This window comes from Musca autumnalis, unplaced genomic scaffold (genome assembly GCF_047663935.1).
Source record: "Musca autumnalis isolate F117 unplaced genomic scaffold, ASM4766393v1 scaffold_2, whole genome shotgun sequence".
Taxonomy (NCBI): Eukaryota; Metazoa; Arthropoda; class Insecta; order Diptera; family Muscidae; genus Musca; species Musca autumnalis.
Window position 1 is genome coordinate 178,805,184 of NW_027411755.1, and position 21,332 is coordinate 178,826,515.

A 21,332-nucleotide genomic window follows, 5' to 3' on the forward strand; every position below is an offset into this window, starting at 1 on the left:
CAGCGAATCCATTTTCCAAAGTAGCCAAGGTTAACCACAATAGAATCCGGGAACAGCAGAATGCTAAAAAAACTCAGGAGATGCATGCCAAAGCCCTGGCTGAAGGTGAAATATATACATATATCCCCCAATGGTTCGGCATTAAAAGCGGCGGAAGAAGCACGACCTTCTGACGTCGAAACAGTATTAAACAAAATGATGATCATGCTTAATGGCATTTTACTGTCAAGCCCTCAACTTGATCAAAACCAAATGGTAGCAATAAATAAAATCCGTCAAGAAATAGAATGTATTAGATTGGATAAAGATATACAAGTGATTAGGCAAGCAGCAGATAACCCAACTCTCAGTAATAAACAATAAAGATGAAAGTACTTCAATTTAATATACAAAGTTTGTGCAAAGACAATAACAAAGCTTTACTGGAATTATACATGGAGAATCACTCAATAGATATAGCTCTTATTTGTGAAACTTGGTTGAAGGACAACACCTCCTCCAACCTAACCAACTTCAATTTTATTTCAAAAAACAGATCAGATGGATATGGCGGCGTAGGCATATACGTCCGTAGAGACATTTCATTTACAATCTTAAAATTCAACTGCAATATGGAAATAGTTGGGATTCGCACATTAAACCTTAAGAAAAACTACAACTTCATTATGATTTACATACCCCCCAATACGCACAGACTTCAATTCAAAACCATGATTGAAAGCACATTTAATTTGTTTGAAGATTGTTCAATCCCTACAATAATAGCTGGAGATTTCAACGCGCACGCAACATCATGGGGAGATACAAGCACGGACCAATATGGTCGCATCCTCTGGGAAACAATTACGCGAAATGGTTTTTGGTGTATTAACGACGGCAGCCCAACATTTATAGTAGGAGATAACTATCGTTCCGTTTTGGACCTAGCTTTTGCCAAGAACCTGGACACAGTGCCGGAATGGAAAGTATCCGGATACAAGCTCACCAACAGCAATCATAGACCAATTATAATGGACCTAAACTCTCCAAACCAAATTAACCGGACCTCCAAAATCTGTCACCGAGCTGTCATCAGAGATGTATCTTCTATGTACATAGGGGATTCTATCGAGGAATTTAACACAAGGATACAAACAATAATTAAGAACAACACGATATTAATCCCCCCTAATAATAAATATGTACCCAAAGCGTGGTGGTCCGAAGAAACTTCACGTCTCTTCAGATGTAGAAATGCGGCTAGGAAGAAATACCGGAAGACGAAAAAACTAGAAGATCTAATAGCTTATCAAGAAGCGGACGATGCATTGGGTGCAGATATCAAGCAGCGAAAACGAAATAATTTCCAAGATCTCCTAAACAAGCTATCATCTGCCAAGTCAAGCAAAGAGTTTTGGAAAATGGCTTCAAACGTCCGAAAATACCGACAAAACAAACCACCTAATAATTCATGGGACGATCAACAAAATGCCGAATACCTCCAGCTGTTAGCTACCAACACGGGGGGCACCAACAATCTACAAATAAACCCCACACTCGTTCCTAATATATTTCATTCCACTATATCATCGGCTCCTCCATCACTTAGCTTTGATGTCTTTATAAGTTTTATCAAATCCAGAAGCGTTAATTCTGCACCTGGCCTGGATCGTGTTTCATATGAATTTTTGCAAAATCTATCCAACGATGCTTTGAGAACATTCTTTAATCTGTTATGTGATGTGTGGAACAGTGGCAAAATTCCTGAATCCTGGAGAAATGTACGGATTTGTCCGGTACCGAAGCGAAACAAGGATCCTGCGGATATAGCGAATTATCGCCCTATCTCTCTGCTTAGTGTCCCGCTCAAATGTCTAGAAGCTATGATAAAGAACATGCTACAAGACCATATCGAAAACGGTAGATCATTACCGGCAAGATCGTATGCGTTTAGACCTGGCCATTCCACGTCCATGTGCATTAACGATCTCATTAACAGCACATATGCATTAAAGGCAAAAGGCCGTCATGTCCTGGGCGTCTGTTTAGATGTGGAAAAGGCTTATGAGAGGGTGGACAATGAAATCTTACACCAGAGACTAGAAAGTGCAGGGGTGAATCACCACATAACTAAATGGATCGTGGACTTCTTAAGCAGCAGAAACATCTGCTTGGGCAAAGGCAAAGATAACCATCAAAAGCGGATTGGCTCAAGGCAGTTGCCTAAGCCCCTTATTATTTAATTTATATACTGCTGAACTCCATTTGATAGCAGACGAAAACTGCCAACTGTACCAGTTCGCTGATGATTTTTTTATACTTGTACATCACCGAGAGTTTGCAGCGGCTAAAGAGATCCTCGAAACCAAAATAAGTCAATTTGCGGCTCGCTGCGAGCGCTTGAAATGAAATTTAACCCAACTAAGACAAACGCCATACACTTCAATAGAAAGTCCCGCCCACTAGAAATCTCATGTAATGGCACTCCGATCCCAGAAGTTTCCAAAATCAAATACCTTGGGTTCTATATCGCGTCAAATAATTCGGCTACCGATCACATTGACTACACTCTGGACAAGGTAGATAAAACAAGTCAATTTTTAAATATCCTGGGTGGATGCAGGTTTGGCATAGATCCTCGTAAATCCCTATTATTATACAAAACATGTGTTAGATCCAAGGTGGAGTATGGTGCGGCAGCCCTGGCCAATGCAGATAAAAGATCTCTCACCAGAATCAAAATTGCGACCAACTCTTTTCTTCGAAAGTCACTCGGTCTGATCAAGGCAACTCCTACACAATATGTGTACCACCTTGCAGCGGAACTACCACCAGAAGCCAGATTTCAACTCTCAGCTGCAAAGGAAATCATCAAATCTTACGCATACGACAGACCCATCGTGAGAACTTTAGAAGAATTGCCCCGGAGTATTAACACAGGACTGAGTAAAACGTTAAACAGATTCAAGCATATAATCTCGGATGTGGGGAAGTCATCTCCCTTTTCTTTGAAGCCAATCAACGTCACGGTCTTTGATGACTTTTTTAATGGAATAACAGCTGGAAAGAAGCATGCAAACCCGGAGATAATAAATAGTATCTACAAGGAGAAGATCTCAAGACTGGAAGCTGATAATTTTGAGATATTTTTCAGTGATGGCTCGGTTTTGCCAGATCATACCGGCTCCGCTTTCGTACACAAGGCCACGGGTACTGTTTTCTCATTTTTTAACAACAAGGTATTATCTTCAATGTCTGCAGAATTGATAGCTATGGGAAAGGCACTGGAATTCGCAATCAATAACGAGATGAATAATGTGGCAATCCTTACGGACAGTCTAAGTGGCGCGCTAGCAATCAAAAATGGAGGAAAATGTAACTCTTTAGTACAATCATTCGCCAATTTGGCAAGCCAAATAAACGGCAGAATTGAGATACATTTTATTCCCGGACATTCGAATATCCTTTTTAACGAGGCAGCTGACCAAGCAGCAAAGAAAGCAAAGGAGATTGGTTCAGAGTTGGATACCCCTTTAACAATTAATGACGCAATAGCTATGGTCTACGACGAACTTTGGAAGGAATGGAACAATATTTACATCAATCGCTCACAAAATAGTAACTCGCACTTTCTCCGCATTTTTCCCAGAGCAAAGAAACGGCCTTGGTTTGGAAAATTAGATATCAAACCCATTAGGTGCAAGCAACTAAATAGAATACTGGCAGACAACGGCTTCACTAACAGCACGTTAGCTAAAATAGGTGTGAAACCCAGCGCTTTATGCGAAATCTGTAACACAGAAGAAACTGCAGATCATGTATTATTTAAATGCTCACGATATAACTACATTCGTAACTCATTTCACTCATTCAACAACATTAACTCATTGGAAGAATTTCTGAACAAATATGGTTTCGAGAAAATCTCAATTATTGCTGAATTTCTGGATAAATCAAACGTAGAACTATAGACGACTAACTAGTCGTCAACATCCATGCCCTGGCGGTGTCGAATGACACGAGCCAACACTGTTCGGGGGTTGTTTCTGATGTAGCCACCTCCATTGCAGTTTTAAAAGTCAAAAAAAAAAAAAAAAAAAAAAATGTATATCTAAATGCAATGAGATTTGTACTGGATTTATTAAATCCAGTCGAGGATTTATGGCTAGTCTAAATGAGCTATAAAACTCGGTCAATTAGCTTCCCCATAATTGACCAATGTGCGGCGTTCAGAGGTGACGAAATCGGGCGGTCTGCTGGGTAATTATGGGTAACGTCATCTGTCAGACTAGGTGACACTATGGTTATATCTGGCGAACTGTGACACTCTACGCTAATTCTGGTAGGGGAGTCAGCCAGAACTATACTCTTCTGCACATTTTTGAAAACTGAATGCAGCAACATTCCCTCACATGGACGAGTTCAGAGCAACCCCTCACCGAAGTTTGAGTGTGTTGGATGCGGATGTGACAAACTGAGCGCTTTTATATTGGTCCTGGGGTTTCCTATTTCCTGGCAAGGAACAAAAGAATCCGGAGGAGGCATTCCTTGATATGCTGCTCCCAACACAGAAAAAACGATACAAACGTGTGTACACGAGGTGGCAGCGGCCGGCCTGAACGCTGATGTAGTGGTGTTCCGGGTCAAACCGGTATCGAAGACCCAGCCGCCATGGGATTGTGTGTCTGCCCCTTCGGCTTCTCCCAACTTCGTCCGACTTTGTCGTTAAAGCCGATGCAGTCAAGATGCCTTGCCCTGCCGCAGACACCATTGGAATCTGGAAGGGATACTGATAGCTTGAGACCACCGGTTTTCCGAACTTTACTGGACCCGTGTAGTCAACGCAGTTTTTGGATTGGTGAATTCCGCCGTGATAGGTTGTTGAATTCGTTCGTTAGTTGGCGAACGCTTCCAGACATGAGAGTACTTCCTTTTAAATCGCCTCATGAAGCGACGCTCCTGCCTGTAAGATTTCCCCTGGGGGAGTGGGGCGGTGTATTTATCCGAAATTTAGAGCAATAATTTATCTATCAGGCCTTAGTACTACTGGTTGGGGATGTGAGAGAGACCCATTTCCAGAATTTAATGCAGTTGTTAAGTGCAATAGATGGGGGATGTGCTCCGAGAACAACTGAATCTGTGTGAATCCTATTCAAGTCCTCATTGGCTTGATGGAAATGGGAAAAATCTTCGTCTCGTAATTTCAATGGTTCACTGAAGACATGGAAACACATTCGATTGCAATTATCACAGCAGCATTCTTACTGATCTGAATATTGTTCCACTGCATTGCACTTGTATTCTTTAAGCTCTCTTTGGACCTCCTTACAAAAAAATTAAAATATTTTTATTTAATTTATTCTCTTTCTAGTTGATCTGTTATGACCTGGGAAGTACATTGAAAAATTAGGAGCCTCATCTCGAAAGAGAATTAAATAAAATCACTAAAAATGACCTTCGACTTAATAAGGCAAAAATAAAATAATTTCAGCATGAGCCAGGCTGGGATTCGAACCCGGGTACCCGACAACCGAGTGTCAAGGTTGTCGGCGTATTAGCGTTCTGAGCCACCATTAAAAAACTTCAGTAGACAATAATTGATGATCAAAAATCTTCTGGTATAGAAGAGCAAATACAAATTTGTGAACATTGAATTGAATGGGATTACCATGTTGGTCTATAGGAAAAGTTTGGATTTTCAATTAACTAACATAATTTCCCATTTGCATTTATCAACATGAATTGAATATATCGTCACCATAAATGCCGGAAGACGTAACCGACATGAAAATCGAAATTCGTTTTTTGATGGAATCTGATATATTAAGCTAAAATACATGCTCTGGCAAAATTCCAAGCTTCTACGTTTAAAAATAACGGTTCTATTCAAGAAATGCCAATAGACGTAACAGCATACTGTAATTTTCATAGAACACAAAAGGCGTAACCCACATTATTTCAAAACTAAACTGCAGTACAAACAATGTATTCTTTGATTTTTGCAGCAATTATAATGGCAGAGGGAGGGCTTATTGAGTTAATGTATAATTTCCACGGGGCGGATTCGGTTAACCGGTTATTTGACCCGAAAGTCCGGGTTCAAAACCGGGTTAGACCCGGTTCTACTGAACCGATTACTACAAAATGGGTAACGTATGGACGCTTATGGAAATACCTATCACATGGTGTAGTTACTTTAACAGTTTTGTCTCTTACTAGGCCTATTTCTCCATATGTGTAATTTGACTCTTAGGTGACGATATCTCAAGAATGGTAGCTTTTTTTCAAAAATCACAAAGACCATTCTTTTAGTTAATTTTTAAAGCAATACTTTTGACTTTAGACGGTTTTTAATGGTCTTACAGAAAAAATACGTAATTGAAATAATTGAAGATGATGACAGAAGACCTATGCCCTGATTTAAATAAACATCTAAAACGCACATATGGAAAACAATATGTTAACCGGACAAAAGGAAGTGGTTATTCGGAAGGCAATGCTCGTCTGGATATTGTTCATTTTTCCAAGAGAAAGAACGAACGGAAATATTCAAAATTTGAAAAAATTCACGTCGTTCTAGTACAAAGATGTATTCTTTAAAGACGGATACGATTAGGCTGTAAGTTTGCAAAAGATGGTCTTGTCAACCAACCTATGGTTTAATATGGTCCAGAGAAAAACGCAAATTTTCTGTATTGGTTTACTTATACAAAAAGACAGGAGATCCTACAGTAACTGCGAGCATTGGCTTTTGATCCCAGCAGTATAATCTTTTTTAAAACTGATATCAAAGACGACTACCATAGAGAAGTTCCGGAAATGTTGAGGCAGTGGATCCTCCTCAGATGTATACACAAAGGCTAAAAGTTTCAAAAAAGAAATTTCAACACCTGCGAGACCTAAAGCGCTTAATTCCAAGTGATTGTCATTACTTTTATGACAACATTCCTTATGACAATTAAAAGTTACGTTTAAACTATTACAGATCACTTAATTTATATGAACTATATTTTGTCCATAAATTGACTTAAATACAACAATAAATATAATATTCCAGATTTAATATCGTCTAATACAATTGAAATTATAAGTAATTATAGTGATGGTTGGAATAGACAGTTCACATAATTGTGGTCCAATGAAATATAAACGTCAAGACTGGGAATTGAACCCAACACCGTCAGATTGCTAGTTTAAAGTTCGCTTAACCGCGTAGGCCAATAAACCAGTTCTAATTTGTTTATAATTTTTCATTTATACTAGTTTCTTCAAATATATACTCAATAAATTGTGGGTTACGTCTTTTAGCATTTCAGAAAAATACAATACCAAAAGACGTAACCCACACAGCTTCTAACATTCTGGAAAAAAATTTAATTTTTTTCCAAAAATATATTTCTTTTCTGTCTTAAAACACGACACTAAAAATGTTCGATATTTTATAACGCCGTTTTCATTTTATAACGTTTTTTGCTTCTCCTGTAAAGTTTTATTTTTGTGGGTTACGTCTTCCGGCATTTATGGTGACGATATATACTAGTTACCAAGCATAGCTTTCTTCTGCCACAAAAACAAAATCTTAATATGGCTGATGATCGGACTTAATCACCCGTGAAACGTAGCATAATGGTTGGATCATGTGTGGGACTTCGGTAGACTCCTAATTTTTCAATGTACCTCTTAGGTACAACTAGAAAGAAAATTAATTAAATCAAAATCGTCTTAATTAGGCAAAAATAAAATAAAATATTCCTGATGATGACCGTCAAAGACGGCCGAAATATTGGAAATAAAAAACAAATAAAACAAACATAACTTTGTTTTATTAAAAAGAGACCTATAGCCGAACAAACCTCAAAAGTAATAAAATAAAATATTTTTATTTTAGAAATGTATTTTTTTTTATTTAATAAAACAAATAGTTTTTGAACCTACATAGTTCCTTTGATATTCATTGTTATAATTTAAAATAATAATGTGTAATAATGTAGTAATTAGAATAATAATAATAATTATAATAGTGTAGTTGTAGTTGTAATAATACAATAGACATAAAAGGGAATGCAAAGTCTATGACCGAAACAAAGTTGTCTCTATTTTTTAATGTGATTTCACTGTTTTCCTTATTTCCTCTCATCATTCCCTCTTATGCTACTTAATCGAAACTAATCAATTCGGCAGTGGCCGGTTCTTCATGAACTGGAGGTGCTGCTGGTGGTTCGGGTTCATGTTGTGGTGGTGCTGGGGCTGATTGTATAGCTTGAATCTGTGAGGCCATCTGTTGTGGGTTATGTTGCATTGGCGGCGGCATTTGTGGCTGTGGTTGTTGTTGTGGTGGTGGGACTTGTGTCTGGGGCGCTGGTAAACCTGGAGCCTGCTGCTGTTGGATTTGTGGTGAAGAAATGGTCGTCATTGCGTTTGTCTGGGTTGATGGTAAATTGCCTATATTTGGTATGGGTGATTGGGCATGCATAAGATGCTGTTGTTGTTGCAACATAACATGGGCTAATTGTGGCTGCTGTTGCGGTGGTGGTGCAGCTGCTCCCATGGGTATCTGAGGTCCTTGTGGCATGGGTTGGTTATTTGTCACTGGTATTTGATTATTGACCTGAGGATGATGGTTATGTGTTGTTATGGGAGGCTGTTGTTGTGGTTGTTGCTGCTGTGATTGCGGTTCTACTCCCATTGGTGGTCCAGGTTGTGGTTGAGTTTGCTGTTGTTGCGGCATCATGCCTCCAGCAGCCATGTGATTTTGCATATGCGGTGGCATCATCATATTTCCTGCCTGAGGCAAACCCTGAGGGGGCATACCAGGATATTGCATGCCGGATAAAGCTGTAGCCTGTGTAGTATGATTATGATATGGAGGCATACCGCCAAGAGCTCCACCAGCTGTCGTCGTAGCACTGGGTGAATATGGATTATAGACACCTGTTGGAGGAATTCCAGCCATTTGCGGTTGCTGAGATGGAGATCCCTGTGGTGGCATGCCAGCCATGGCTGGCATAAAAGGGAATGCTGTCTGATTCATACGATATTGAGCCATTTGTTGTTCTTGGCGCAATTGCATTTCCCTCTCTTGCTCCTGTATGCGATGCAAGGCCAATTGCCGTTGATATTGTAAATATTCCTGTTTCTTTTTGCGCATTATTTCCAATTTTTGGGCCATTTGTATTTGCCGTTGACGTTCCTGTTCCTCAGCCATGCGTCGCAAATTTTCTGCATGTTCATTTCTCAAATCATCCAAAGCTGCCCTTGAATCTTTAATTTGTGCCAATTTATCCTGCAATTGTTCATACCACATTCGTTTATCGTCCAGCTCTTTGATAAACGACAACTGTTGCGAATGTAAATTGGTTAAAGTCATGAACAAGGTCTGTACCGAACTATCGTTGGCAATGCTCCTCCCCCGACTTGAATTCGATTTCATGCGATTAACAAATATCTCCACTTGGGCACGCATATTGGCGGCAAAATCATCAATTTTTTGTTCATCTGTTGATTTTGGACGAAAATCGTTGGCAGTCAATGGTTGCTGTTGTTGTTGGCCCACCATCATTTGGGGTTGGGGTGTAGCTGGCATAGGACTTGGTGCCGATGGACTTGCCATTGGGGATTCGTTAACTTTACGCTGTTCCCAGTAGCTGCGATTTAAATATTTGGCCAAATCTGGATTGGTTTCTTCTGGTTGAGGTTCTTTGGGTGCTGGTGGTGCTTCGGGACTAGGTGAGCGTTGTTGCAAACGATAAGCTGCAATTGTCTGAAAATAAAAGAAGAGTAATGGTATTAGTAATTATTTTTTTTAACATCAGCAACACTTTGGTTTCTTTCCTCCTCAATAAAGTGTGTGTGCGTGCGAAAGAGAGAGGGGGAGTAGGAGTAGGAAAATTCACATTATAAAAGGATGGAAATGGGCCCAAATTTGTCTATGGACACCGATTTTCATAGGCAACAATGGCGTTGGGGTTTTAAAGGCATTTTGGTAGACCAATAAACCACAAAAGCGTTGATTTTCTAAAGGCTTTATTGAATAGAACCAAAGACTGGAAATTAAACGTGGGTTTTTAAATCTATTAGGTGGACCGAAAGATTTTTGGGTATTTTTAAGATTTCCGTTAGACACAAAGGGCTTTCAGATAGCCAGAAAGTCAAGAAAAACACATGATTTTCATTAAAGGTTTTCAGACGGCATAGACGTTGATTTCTTTTTAAAGGTTCTCAAATGGACCCAAAAAAAAAACTAAAATAAATGTAAAACGTATTGTTTAAGAGTTTCAGAAGGTCCTAAAGAGGAGAAAAACGTGAATCTTTTTAAAGGTATAGGATGACCCAAGACACAAAGGTTTCGAAACATGGCAAATGATTGTAATCGGATAGTTTCTGGAGTTAGTTGAGTAGGGCCTGTATTGCATGCTGGGCAAATGTTTGCACGGTGCCATAAATCCTTGTTCTATAGGAATTTAAACGGCTGCACCATCATAAACATAGTTGAGCCAAATCTATCTAGTTTGTCAGCTGCAATAAATGAGGGATGTACTCCAAGGACCGCATTCACATCATAGTTTTTTATGGCATTTTGCGTCCGCATGTGTTTGAATGCTATCCAAAACTTGCTTGATAATCTTGCTGATCTAGGGGTTCTCCTTTATATCGTTGGATCTCTCGCTCTATCCTTAAATCCAGAGTGGCCGTAAATTTAGTGGCGGATATTTGCACATTCTTCGCGTGGAAAATGTGGTAATATCACTCAAATAGGAGTTCGGCCTTTCATGAATGACATATATGATCAAAAAATGTAATTACCGAAAATGTAAAAATAAAAAATAATTAAAAAATAAGTTGCAGAGTTTTATTTATAAATGCACGTAAAACTAGAAAATAATTTTTCATGATGGAATCTCTCAAATAAAACGCTTGCATTTGAATTAAAAATTGTGACAATATTAAACGGCAAGCGTTTTATTTGAGAGATTCTATCATGAAAAATTATTTTCTAGTTTTACGTGCTTTTATAAATAAATCACTGTAACTTAATTTTTTTTAAATTAATATTTATCTACTGATCAAAACGTTTTTAATACATAAGACGATCGCAATCTTTTTTCTTACAAACTGAAACTTTTACTCCTAGGATTTGTCTCCCTGTTTTACAGAATAGCCTTTTACCTTGAGCCACTATTTTGTAGATATTCCGCTCCCAGACTATAAAGTGTGACGTCTATCGAACAACAATTAATCGATTTTTATGAATTCTTCCGACGGTTAACGTTTGTCCAATAAAGTCACAAGAATAAATGTAATAATTTATCTTTGTTTATATTTTTGGATTTGTTTACTGTTGTTGTTGTTGTTTTTCTTAAATCCTACTACTCCCATTCTCTGTCTCGTTTTGATAAGATAAGACCAACAATGCAAAAAAAAGTGTTAATAAATCAAATATTAACAATTACCTGCTGTTGCTGCTGCTGTTGTTGTTTTTTACTTTCGGCCTCCGATTGACTCAGTGCCAATGCTAATTGCAATTCTTCTTCTTCTTTTAATTCTTGTTCTGTTTTACGTGGTGGTGTCTGTATGAAGCATAACAAAAAAATAAATAAACAAAAGCAAAAAAGATAAGAGAAAAATGTTCTGGAGGAAAATAATGATTACTCACCTGAACTTGTTGGGCTAATGAACTATTTAAATATTCAACTGGTAAATCGGTTTCTCCAGCGCGTCCAGTTGCCTTAGCCGATGTGGGTCTTTGTAATTGGGCATAACAGCCGTCGCAAACACGTACCTGTAAAAAAGAAAACATGGTATGAGATAACAATTACATGATTTTATAATTAATTCAAATATTTGAACTTACATCCTTTTCGATGCCAAATTTGGGCAAAGGACATGATTTACTTGTACACTGACCACAAAACACTTGACCACAATTGCGACAATGATGTTTACGATTGGTAAAGGTAAAATCATCACGACAACGATGACATTTTTTACCATCTGTCCAATTGGGTGCCGTGTCCATGGCAAACATGGCATCGGCTTCCTTCAGTTCTGGAAATTGATGACCTTTGGCCTTTAATATGGTCATTGTGTCCTGTAAAGAAATTAAATACAAAATTGTATATTAGACATTTTTTTTATTTATTTATTTATTTATACATTGCGATAGAAGCCTATTGGCCAATTGGCATCGCAACACAGCATGAAACTACAACATTTAACATGAAACTACAACAGACATTTAATATAATAATTTTGTAACGGAAGCCACCTCATTCTGAACATCTTCCACAATTAATTCATCATCGGAACTCATTCCGTAAAAGGAGTTTGTTTAGCCTTAAATTGATTCTGTAAGATTATTGAGTCCACTAAGAAAAGCTTTCACAAGTCCTTTAAAATGTTAAAAATATCACTTTTCCTATAAAGATTCCCTTATGTTATTGTCTCGCTTCAACCGCCTTTGTGTGTTCTGCAAAATGTAGGTATACACTGTGTGTAATGTATTTTTAATTTAATTATTCATTATTTGATGCACACTGCCATTGAAAAGTTCAAACGCTATGATAACGTTTACCAGCCATACTTTTGTGTATTCTTTTGTAGGGGGTGGGGTACGTTTTTGAAGACTTTCAAAAACCACAAAAGAAAATCGAGGCAAAAACATGAGCTTTTTTGTCCAAAAATGTCATTGACACAAAAAAGTGAATAGAAAGAGCGCGGGCCGGAAAGGCACGCCGAACGTCGACCTCAGAATGGATTTCACCCTTTAGGATGTAGTTGAAGCAACCTACTCTGTTGAATTTGTCTGTTTTCCTTCTGCCGCATTGGATTGTGTCCGAGGACGATAATAACAACGCTGCGAAGTATAAGCCAAATTATTTCATTGGGGCAGAAGTCGATGTCAGAGTCTGTACCAAAAATCAGACTCAGCCTGAGACTCCTTATAAACAGTTTGAGGGTTTTGATGATATACTGAACTTCGTACATACCCAACCAAGGCTACGGAGACTAAGCCGATTATCGCAAGTCGATGTCGGATGCGGAAGGTGCATTTGGCTAAAAAGCCACACACAAATTAACAGGGTGTGCCTACCATCATCAACCTTGAGACGCAGACTCCGAACCCGGATCCCACTATTATAGTTCGACTATGAAGCTTTGGGTTTATTTGCGTGTGTTTTTGGATTTTCCATATATATTTAAAGGCTTTCCATGATTCAGCGTTTCGGCTAATATTTGCAATTCCATTCATTGGTAACTGTGTAATTACCTTTTCTACAGGAAATGCCACGATTATCATCCTCCGATCAACAAGTTGTGGGTTAGAATATCTTGCCTAACTCTTCAGATTAGTCAGAGTAAAGTCGTCCAACGAAACTGAAACTCTTTTCTACCTTTTATTTTTCCCGATGAAAAAAGAACAAATTGAAAATTGAATACGGAAAAATCTGAAATGTTTATGACTGATTAAAAAAATATTTAGTTCTTTTGGGGAAAGTCAAGGCATATTGAATAGGTAGATATTTCAATTTGCCTTGGGGGAAACACATACCTCCCGAGATATGGGCCTTTGAAGTTCCGAACATTCCCTTGGCTATAATTTCGTCATTTTTGGCCTTTGGCCAGAAATTTGATACTTTCTGGACATGTGCAAATCTCGTATACGGGAACAGAATTTTCTTTTAAATTGTTATTTTTTTCCAATTAGCCGGTCTGTATATACGGAACTTCTGAGGCACTTATTTCGGGAAGTATGGAGTTCCCCCAAAGAACTTTATATTTTTGTAATCACAACAAAAAGGTTTGCGAAAAGAGTTTTTTATTCTATATACATATTTCTATCCACCTAATTTTTTAACTCACCTTAATGGCCTGATATCTTTCAGAATTACGAAAGGCATATGCCCAACATTGTATTAACTCCAACATTTTCGCACGAACATTATCATGATTGGTCTGTTCCAAAAATTGACTTAACATTGTACAATTTTCTTTGGTAAAGACTTCATCGTGCATTGGTGTGCCACAATTTTTAACCACTGATTCCAAGACCAAACAAGCATAGTAGGCAGTATGGGGATTTGTGGAATTCATTTTCTTTTTGATGGCTGCAAAGGCATTTTTCGGTCTAGAAATTAACAAAAAGAAAAATATTTTTATTACGAGTTATTACTAGAATTCAAATTAAACTTACGTTGTGTCTTTTTGATTGACGGCATCACAACACATCATAATCGATGGCCATTCAGGCTCCAACAATAAATGACTTGTGGCACCATCTTAAAACAGGGGGGTGGAAAAACAAATTAATTCATTAGTTAGTACAGGGTATTTTTTTAAGCTAGATAGAACTTTAAATTGTAAAAAGTAACACAAAAAATTAAATTTTGATGAAACTTTTTTTTATTTGTTTCAGTATACTCTGACAAATCATCATGAATAGACTCACGCTTGAACAACGCTACGAAATTATCCAAATTTACTTTGAAAATCAGTCGTCGATTCGCGCATCTTATAGACGACTTCGTCATTTGTATGGCGTTCAGCGATGAGTCGCATTTTTGGCTTAACGGGTTTGTTAATAAGCAAAATTGCCGCATATGGAGTGAGACCAATCCACAAGAGACCCTACAGACTCCATTACATCCAGAAAAATGCACCGTATGGTGCGGTTTTCACGCTGGTGGCATCATAGGACCTTATTTCTTCAAAAATGAGGCCGGGTCAATGGAGATCGTTAACGCACCATGATCAATGATTTTTTGTTTGAAAATATGGATGACATTGATCCGGAGGAGATGTGGTTTCAACAGGATGGCGCTACGTGCCATACGGCGAACGCAACCATCGACTTATTGAAATCAAAATTTGGCGATAAGTTGATTTCGAGAAGTGGACCTGTCAATTGGCCTCCAAGGTCGTGCGATTTGACACCTCTCGATTATTTCCTGTGGGGCTACGTGAAGTCACTGGTTTTTGCTGATAAACCAGCAACAATTGATGCCTTGGAGGCATGCATTGTTCGTGTTATTCGTGACATACGGCCAGCAGTGCTCGAAAAAATGGCCAAAAATTGGACGTCCAGAATGCACTTCGGCACTTAAAAAGGATCACAATATATCGGCACAAAAGCTTTAATAAAACGCATTTTGTATAATTTTTTGTTGTCATTGTTGTTTTAGGAAATTATACAAAAGTTACACTGTTTACATCTCCCTCTTCCCGATCATGATCATCTTAGTGATAATTTTTCTTCATATCACTTTACTTTAATTGATGAGTCACTTTGGTTGCTTTTGTTTTTCTATCATGTCTTGTTTTGCAAAAATTTTTTGCACCGCTCAAAATGCACTTGATTTTCCAAAACTTACCTAAATTTTTATCAAAATTTGTACGAAACATTATTTATTTCGTTGTAACTGTTTGCAATTACAAAAATGGGTGTTGTTTTTCACTGTATTTTCTATTTTTCGTTGCTATTTTATCGCTGCAAAAATTTTCCTGCTTTTCTTTTTCCTTGTCAACTGTTAGGCATCTATAAATCGAAAATGACACAGATTATTTCAGCAATGATAATTTTGGAAAAGTAATAAGTGACATGGCAATACCTTGAATTGTTTTGTTGTAAGTCCAGATATACATTAACCCTGCGTTTACACATGACAGGACAGTTGAGTTCATGTATTAATTGTCAAAATATGTAGAAATGTTTTTGTGACGTAGGTGTCCAGGCAATTTTAGCAGACAGTGTCATTTAAATCGGCTGTTTCTTGTTTATTTACATTTAAATGAACATTCATTTGAAAGAAGAAAGTAAAAGATTTTTAATTTAATTGAACTAATTTGAAAAATATATGTATAAAACTAATAAAATATTACTGCCTCTCAGTTCAAATACTGCAATTCTAATACGTATCGAATTATATTTCCTTCAAAATGATGCCAACGTAAAAGAAAAATCGTCAAACAGAAATGTTGTTCTACGGAGATCCGAGCACGAACAGGAAGCCCATATCCTGAAGGATATCCTTTGGAATGACGACCATAACTGTTGGCAATACCAAAGACAATTAAACGCCGTCTCATATTGAGATGAGCTTTGTATTCTTATCAGCTGTCAAATAAGAAAGAATAAATAAACATTCATTCTAAGCTTGAGATTTAACTACAACAGTCCTTTTGTTCTTAATAAATAAATATAACCAGTTTTAGTATTAAAGTAACACTAAGTCCTTTTATTGCAATTAGTGGAAAAGGTAAAATACAACAATAACGATTTTCAAAATTTCACTCTCTATAATATACAAACAAATTGAGGAAATGTTATCTTTGTCCCAATTTACATTAGGCGAGTTTACTTGCGGCAATTGTCAGTTTGTGGGTGAGAGAGGGTGTTGAGAGGCAAAGGGTTACCATATACCTCACCTCTCTCTCCATCAAACTGACAATTGCCGCAAGTAAACTCGCCTAATGTAAATTGGGACTTTCGGATGCAGTGTATTTGTAACATAATTTATTTGTGCAACTTTCGCTAGATTAATGAGTGTTTAATAAAAAAGATACCAGACAACTGTATGCCATAATATGCTATCCAACCTATCACTATCAGAGATGGCCTGCCATACCTTTCCAAAATCAATAGGCCTTTGACAAAAATAAAATCACAGATAATTAATTGCTTTCAAACGAATTAAGAATACTACAGGAAATTAGGAATTTAATCATCGATGATAGAAAGTCTTAAAAAAATGTAAGTCAAAAGAGCGCCACGACAACGGTCTCCACCCGCAGATAAAATTAAAAGTCCTGAAAAACAAATAAACAAGTATCTGTCGGCCTTACCAACAGAGATATACCATCAGCCTGTGCGAATTATATCGCTTTTTCCTAAAAAACTTATGTATTTAGGGGGTTTTCTGAATTTTGGGCGTATGAACTTCTCGACAAATTACGAATTAAGGTAAAAGCTCCAAAGTTTGCGGGGGAGGTACATAAAGGAATGGTCCGACATAGCCCATTTTGGAAGTGTGTCTTATTTTGGGAGTCATTCCTCTCGATAGATATCGCGTCCAGCAGTTATTTCAGTTGGTCACCATATCAGGAGCATGGACTTGCCCACGAAAAACATAATATCGCTGTAAACAGGGTCACTAGGAATACCTTCGAAAAAAATTCCACAGGCTCTTCGAACAGACACCTAACCTCAGATAAACCATAATGTTGAACATTTGTGTGGGTGGTACCCTAAGAAGTGAATCGAATGGGCCCACATTTGAACATACATCTACTAAATTGGTACAAAATATTTCGATATCCAAAGTTTGGACCAAATCGGTTGCTCCGTTTATGAGATATCGCGCGTACCATTTTAGCTAATATCTCCTTGATAGCAACCTTCTTCAAGGAGGAAATATATATATCTGGGAGGTATAACTGAATCGAACGATTCTTCTCTCCAAATCGGTCGAACTAATAAGTCGATGCTTTGAAGATATCATCAACAAGACAAACGAAAAAACAGAGAAGCCACTCCACATCCGATATTTCTGATGAGCTGCTACCAACAGCAAAAAATGTCACATAATGGTGGTTGTGTGGGTTCGAATCGTCGACTTTCCATTTTCACTTGACGAAAAATCATCGGTCATTGAGCTCGACCAGCGTCAAAAAAGAACACTAAACCCGGAACTTCCTTCATTGAGTGTCGGGCCAATCGTGTAATTCCGTTATGGCTACTTTGAGATTGTTTCCCTTTCGTCTTTTCGTGTAGATAGCAGTAACTCCTGCCTTTTAACCGCGACACTGCTTATTAGTGATGCAGTTCCTATTTATTTGTCTAGAGAATCAATCCAATATGCTTGCGACCGTTTAAATATATCATATTCGCCAATTTGAGACAACCCCGATTGAATTTTTATATGTTTATGACTTTTACTACATTTTATTCTTTTTGGACAAGTAAATGACGTTTCCGATCCTTTGAACTGTTCGAATCTGATTCATGCTGCCGGCATTTGATGGGACCCAGCCAGAGTCACTGGACTTCATGCTCCATGAATATGTGCCTGATTTACATACGAAGACTATTGGTGTGGAGATGCTGCATTTGGTGGTGCTGATAACGCAGATATTCTTGGGGTGATTGTTCGTTGTCGGTACTTTTTGCTGCAAGGCAGCCAGTGCCGCCCGTCTTCCTGGTTGACCACTAGTTTTTGTATCGTGAAACATCCGCTTTGTTATTTTCGGTGCAGTCTGAGAGTCCCTTGGAACACATTACTTTCTATGCATTAATTATTTTGTTATGTAGCTGTCATTGAATATTAATTTGCTGACGAGGAAATCCTTGAAGAGAACATCATTGTTGGAACATAGTGGTCGAATATTACCAGTATACAAATCTATGTTTCCGCCGCTGTTATTTTGAGAGTATTTTCTTGCTTCTTTGATTATTCATTCTAAATAATTTAAATACATCTTTAAACACGTTAAGTATCATATTTCATATTTATACTTACCTATGCGTTCAACTATCCAGCAAAAAAGCAAAGAAGTAGTGCAATGCAGAGCTATGATTTCGATACATCTTTCGATGCAGACCACACGGAGTTATGAAACATGCACTCCGCTCGAAAAATTTTAGAAGCACTCGCTTATAGATCCCTAGCCAAGCAAGCCAATTTTTTGATCCCTACAGTCGCAGTTTTTTTTCTGAACACAAGAAAGAGTGTCTAAAAAAGAAATACAAACTAAAAAAACGAACATTGCTGTAATTCACGAGACGCAAATTATTTTTGAAATGGAGTTAAAGTTTTTTTGGAAATCTGAACTTGGTCTGTTCCAGAACTGCAAGAATCTACTAATTTGTACTATTTTTTCCGATAACATAAAGGAAAAAATGCTATCGTAGTAGAAAATAGTAGCTTCTTGCAGGTTCTGGAACAGAGCAACTATTTGGATGATGAAGCAATATCAGTTGCGGTGTCACAAAAAGCAGAGCAGAGGAAGTAAACTCAGTTATGATCAAATTTAATGCAGAGTTTTTATAATTTGTACTAGTGTAATAATGTTAATATTCTTGTCATGGTACAAAAGAAAGGTAGTTTCATGCCAACATATGTTCAAAATTTTTTTTTAAATTTTGAATTTGAAGTACATTCATTGTCAATGTGAATTTGACACTGAATGAATGTATACCTGCATATGTATTTGTGTGTATATGTACAAATGTCATTTGAATATAAAAATATTGAAACGACAAAATGTTTTGTTCAAAATATTCTTTATATCCTATCATCAAAAAGTGCAGTCGATACCAAAAATGGATGCCGTTATATGGATGTACTGCCCGCTCTTGGTGTTGAAGTCTTGAAACATCTCCCATGGCTATGGAATGCAAACATTCTGAGAAACGACAAACTGTTTTGTGTATCTTGGGTTAGTCATTTGAGAAACTACAGGAAGCTTTAAAATCGCATGAATCTATGTACATATGTCGATTTCCACAAGAAATTGGGTGAAATATACAGAACAAAACCAGCAGGTCTGTAACAGCAACATGTAGAAGAAATTGCAGCAGCTTCTGAAAGATCTATCCAAACCAAAATATATGCTAATAATAACCAAACAAATTCAACGTTGGTTGCTACAATCGCACAGGATGGTGAAGGTTGTGCAAATGTTATTGGTGATGATGGTACACGTATTCCTGCTTCTGTATCCTACACCTAAATTGTGCATGTCCCGAAACATAAGGTGCCAGTGCGGTTAGTTAAACTGATATTAGAAAATACGCCGTCGGTAAGTAATATGAAGAATGCAGATAATAAATAATGTACATATGTATGTAATGAATTGCGTTTTCTTTCTTTAGTTACAGAAGCAGTTACATGTGCAGACAAAATAACTATGAGAACGGATTATGAATGGCTAATTAAATAAAAGAAACTTGTATGTCCAACTTGTTTAATAAACATTTACGGTTTTATTAATAAAAAGTAACAAAATCACTAAAAATAGATCTTTCAGTTATCCAGATTCAAAGCTTGATTAGGGATTAGGATTACCTAACGTTAAAATGACGTTCAGTTAAGGAACTTACACACAAGATCCCCGAAGGGACATATCAATAAGTGCACGCCTATGTATATTGGCTCAATGATATTGGATCTAGTTTTTATCGTCAAGTCCGAACGGCGTGTTTTACAACACCACTTTGTAGAGAAGTTTGTCATGGCTGAAATAACCAGGAAATTTAATCAAGCATTACACTGATTTGCCACCGTTGTCAGGGATTGAACCGCAGACCTTCTGGGCGGACATCCTTCCCACTGCACAACGATGAGTGCCAAGGTATTTGTAGTTCTAAAAGAATCCCCCCTCTGATGTTGTTGGTTTTCTGGTGGATGCAACTGTTCTTGTTGGGTGTGAACTACTTTGTTGAAATTGTTGTTGATGTTAATGTGGAGCCCAAACTATTGAACTGAAACAACAGTAGTTGGCCGGTGGATGCGCGGAACGTTTTGGATTGAATATACCCACTCCGTACAGTCGCGGAATCGAAAGACATAAAAAATTGCTTGGCATACAATCTTTATAGCTTCTTGCTGTTGTGGCATCATTTTTATTTCAAATCAAAAATCAAATTCATCTGTGAGGCAACCTGACGTTGTTAATGCGATTCCAGTGAATCCAATGTGCTATCATGCAAATACAGTCCATGTTGTTCGGCAGTTGCAGCTGCTGTAATCTGATTGCTGCTCCATTTATATAAACGGTTTGTTGTGGCGAAAGTAGTTGATTTGTCGTCGTTGTATTATTTGATATTTATTTGTTCACAAACTCGAACATTAATAACAAACTTGATTTTTTTTTATGAAATGTCATGGTATTAGGTGTGTCTTTTTACGTGATAATTTGTAATAATTATTACGAAATGTTACTAAATGCTGTCTTTTTACACAAAAGTTCAGTAAAAGAGAGCGAAGTGAGAGAACAAGTTTGACAGTTGTTTGCTGAGAAATTGCTAAAAGTTGCTGAAAGAATTTTTCCCAGCAACCTTTAGCAAGTTCGATCAGCTGTTTTATAATCATCTGCAAATGGTCAGCTGCTCAATGTTTATCTTATTTTTTGTGGAAAAATGCTATTAATATTATGACTCAGGTTTATTTATTGATTATTTTATTAATATATTAATTATTTTCTATTTATTTTGCTTAAAATTGAAGAACTATGTCATTGCTTTGGAGTTATTTTTTCGTTCATGCATTGGCGCCAATGTTTTTGTTTTGATTATCAACTGTTATCTTGCTAAAGTTTACTAAATGCTGTCTTTTTACTTTTTTCTCTATTTTCGTATC

The 21,332-nt window shown here is 37.4% G+C and overlaps 2 protein-coding genes and 1 long non-coding RNA gene across 4 annotated transcripts; 2 read left to right on the forward strand and 1 right to left on the reverse strand.

Annotated features, from left to right (window-relative positions):
• The first annotated feature begins 435 nt into the window (after window positions 1-435).
• On the forward strand, window positions 436-4,029 carry LOC141393217 (uncharacterized). The gene has a single exon (XM_073966180.1). The coding sequence runs from the start codon at window positions 2,385-2,387 to the stop codon at window positions 3,948-3,950; it is 1,566 nt and encodes a 521-aa protein (XP_073822281.1). The 5' UTR covers window positions 436-2,384; the 3' UTR covers window positions 3,951-4,029.
• Window positions 4,030-7,855: 3,826 nt separating this feature from the next.
• On the reverse strand, window positions 7,856-15,547 carry LOC141394940 (hepatocyte growth factor-regulated tyrosine kinase substrate-like). Its single transcript, XM_073970117.1, has 7 exons — window positions 15,348-15,547; window positions 14,171-14,255; window positions 13,840-14,104; window positions 11,831-12,067; window positions 11,633-11,758; window positions 11,430-11,546; window positions 7,856-9,739 (listed from the first exon to the last, which is right to left on the reverse strand). The coding sequence occupies exons 1-7, from the start codon at window positions 15,376-15,378 to the stop codon at window positions 8,135-8,137; spliced, it is 2,466 nt and encodes an 821-aa protein (XP_073826218.1). The 5' UTR covers window positions 15,379-15,547; the 3' UTR covers window positions 7,856-8,134.
• Window positions 15,548-16,112: 565 nt separating this feature from the next.
• LOC141393218 (uncharacterized) lies at window positions 16,113-19,983 on the forward strand. Of its 2 annotated transcripts, none has more exons than XR_012410032.1 (3): window positions 16,113-16,232; window positions 19,278-19,773; window positions 19,847-19,983. It is a non-coding gene; the product is annotated as an uncharacterized lncRNA (long non-coding RNA). The 2 variants fall into 2 exon arrangements; XR_012410033.1 differs by having other exon boundaries at window positions 16,142-16,232; window positions 19,283-19,773.
• The last annotated feature ends 1,349 nt before the right edge of the window (window positions 19,984-21,332 follow it).

Coding starts and splice junctions, on each gene's coding strand:
- LOC141393217 (XM_073966180.1), top strand. CDS start 2,385: ATGAAATTTAACCCAACTAAGACAAACGCCATACACTTCAATAGAAAG.
- LOC141394940 (XM_073970117.1), bottom strand. CDS start 15,378: ATGTTTCGTACAAATTTTGATAAAAATTTAG. Junction 12,068..13,839: donor AAAGATATCAGGCCATTAAG/GTGAGTTAAAAA, acceptor ATTTCTTTACAG/GACACAATGACCATATTAAA. Junction 9,740..11,429: donor AACAGCAGCAGCAACAGCAG/GTAATTGTTAAT, acceptor TTTTATTTTCAG/ACAATTGCAGCTTATCGTTT.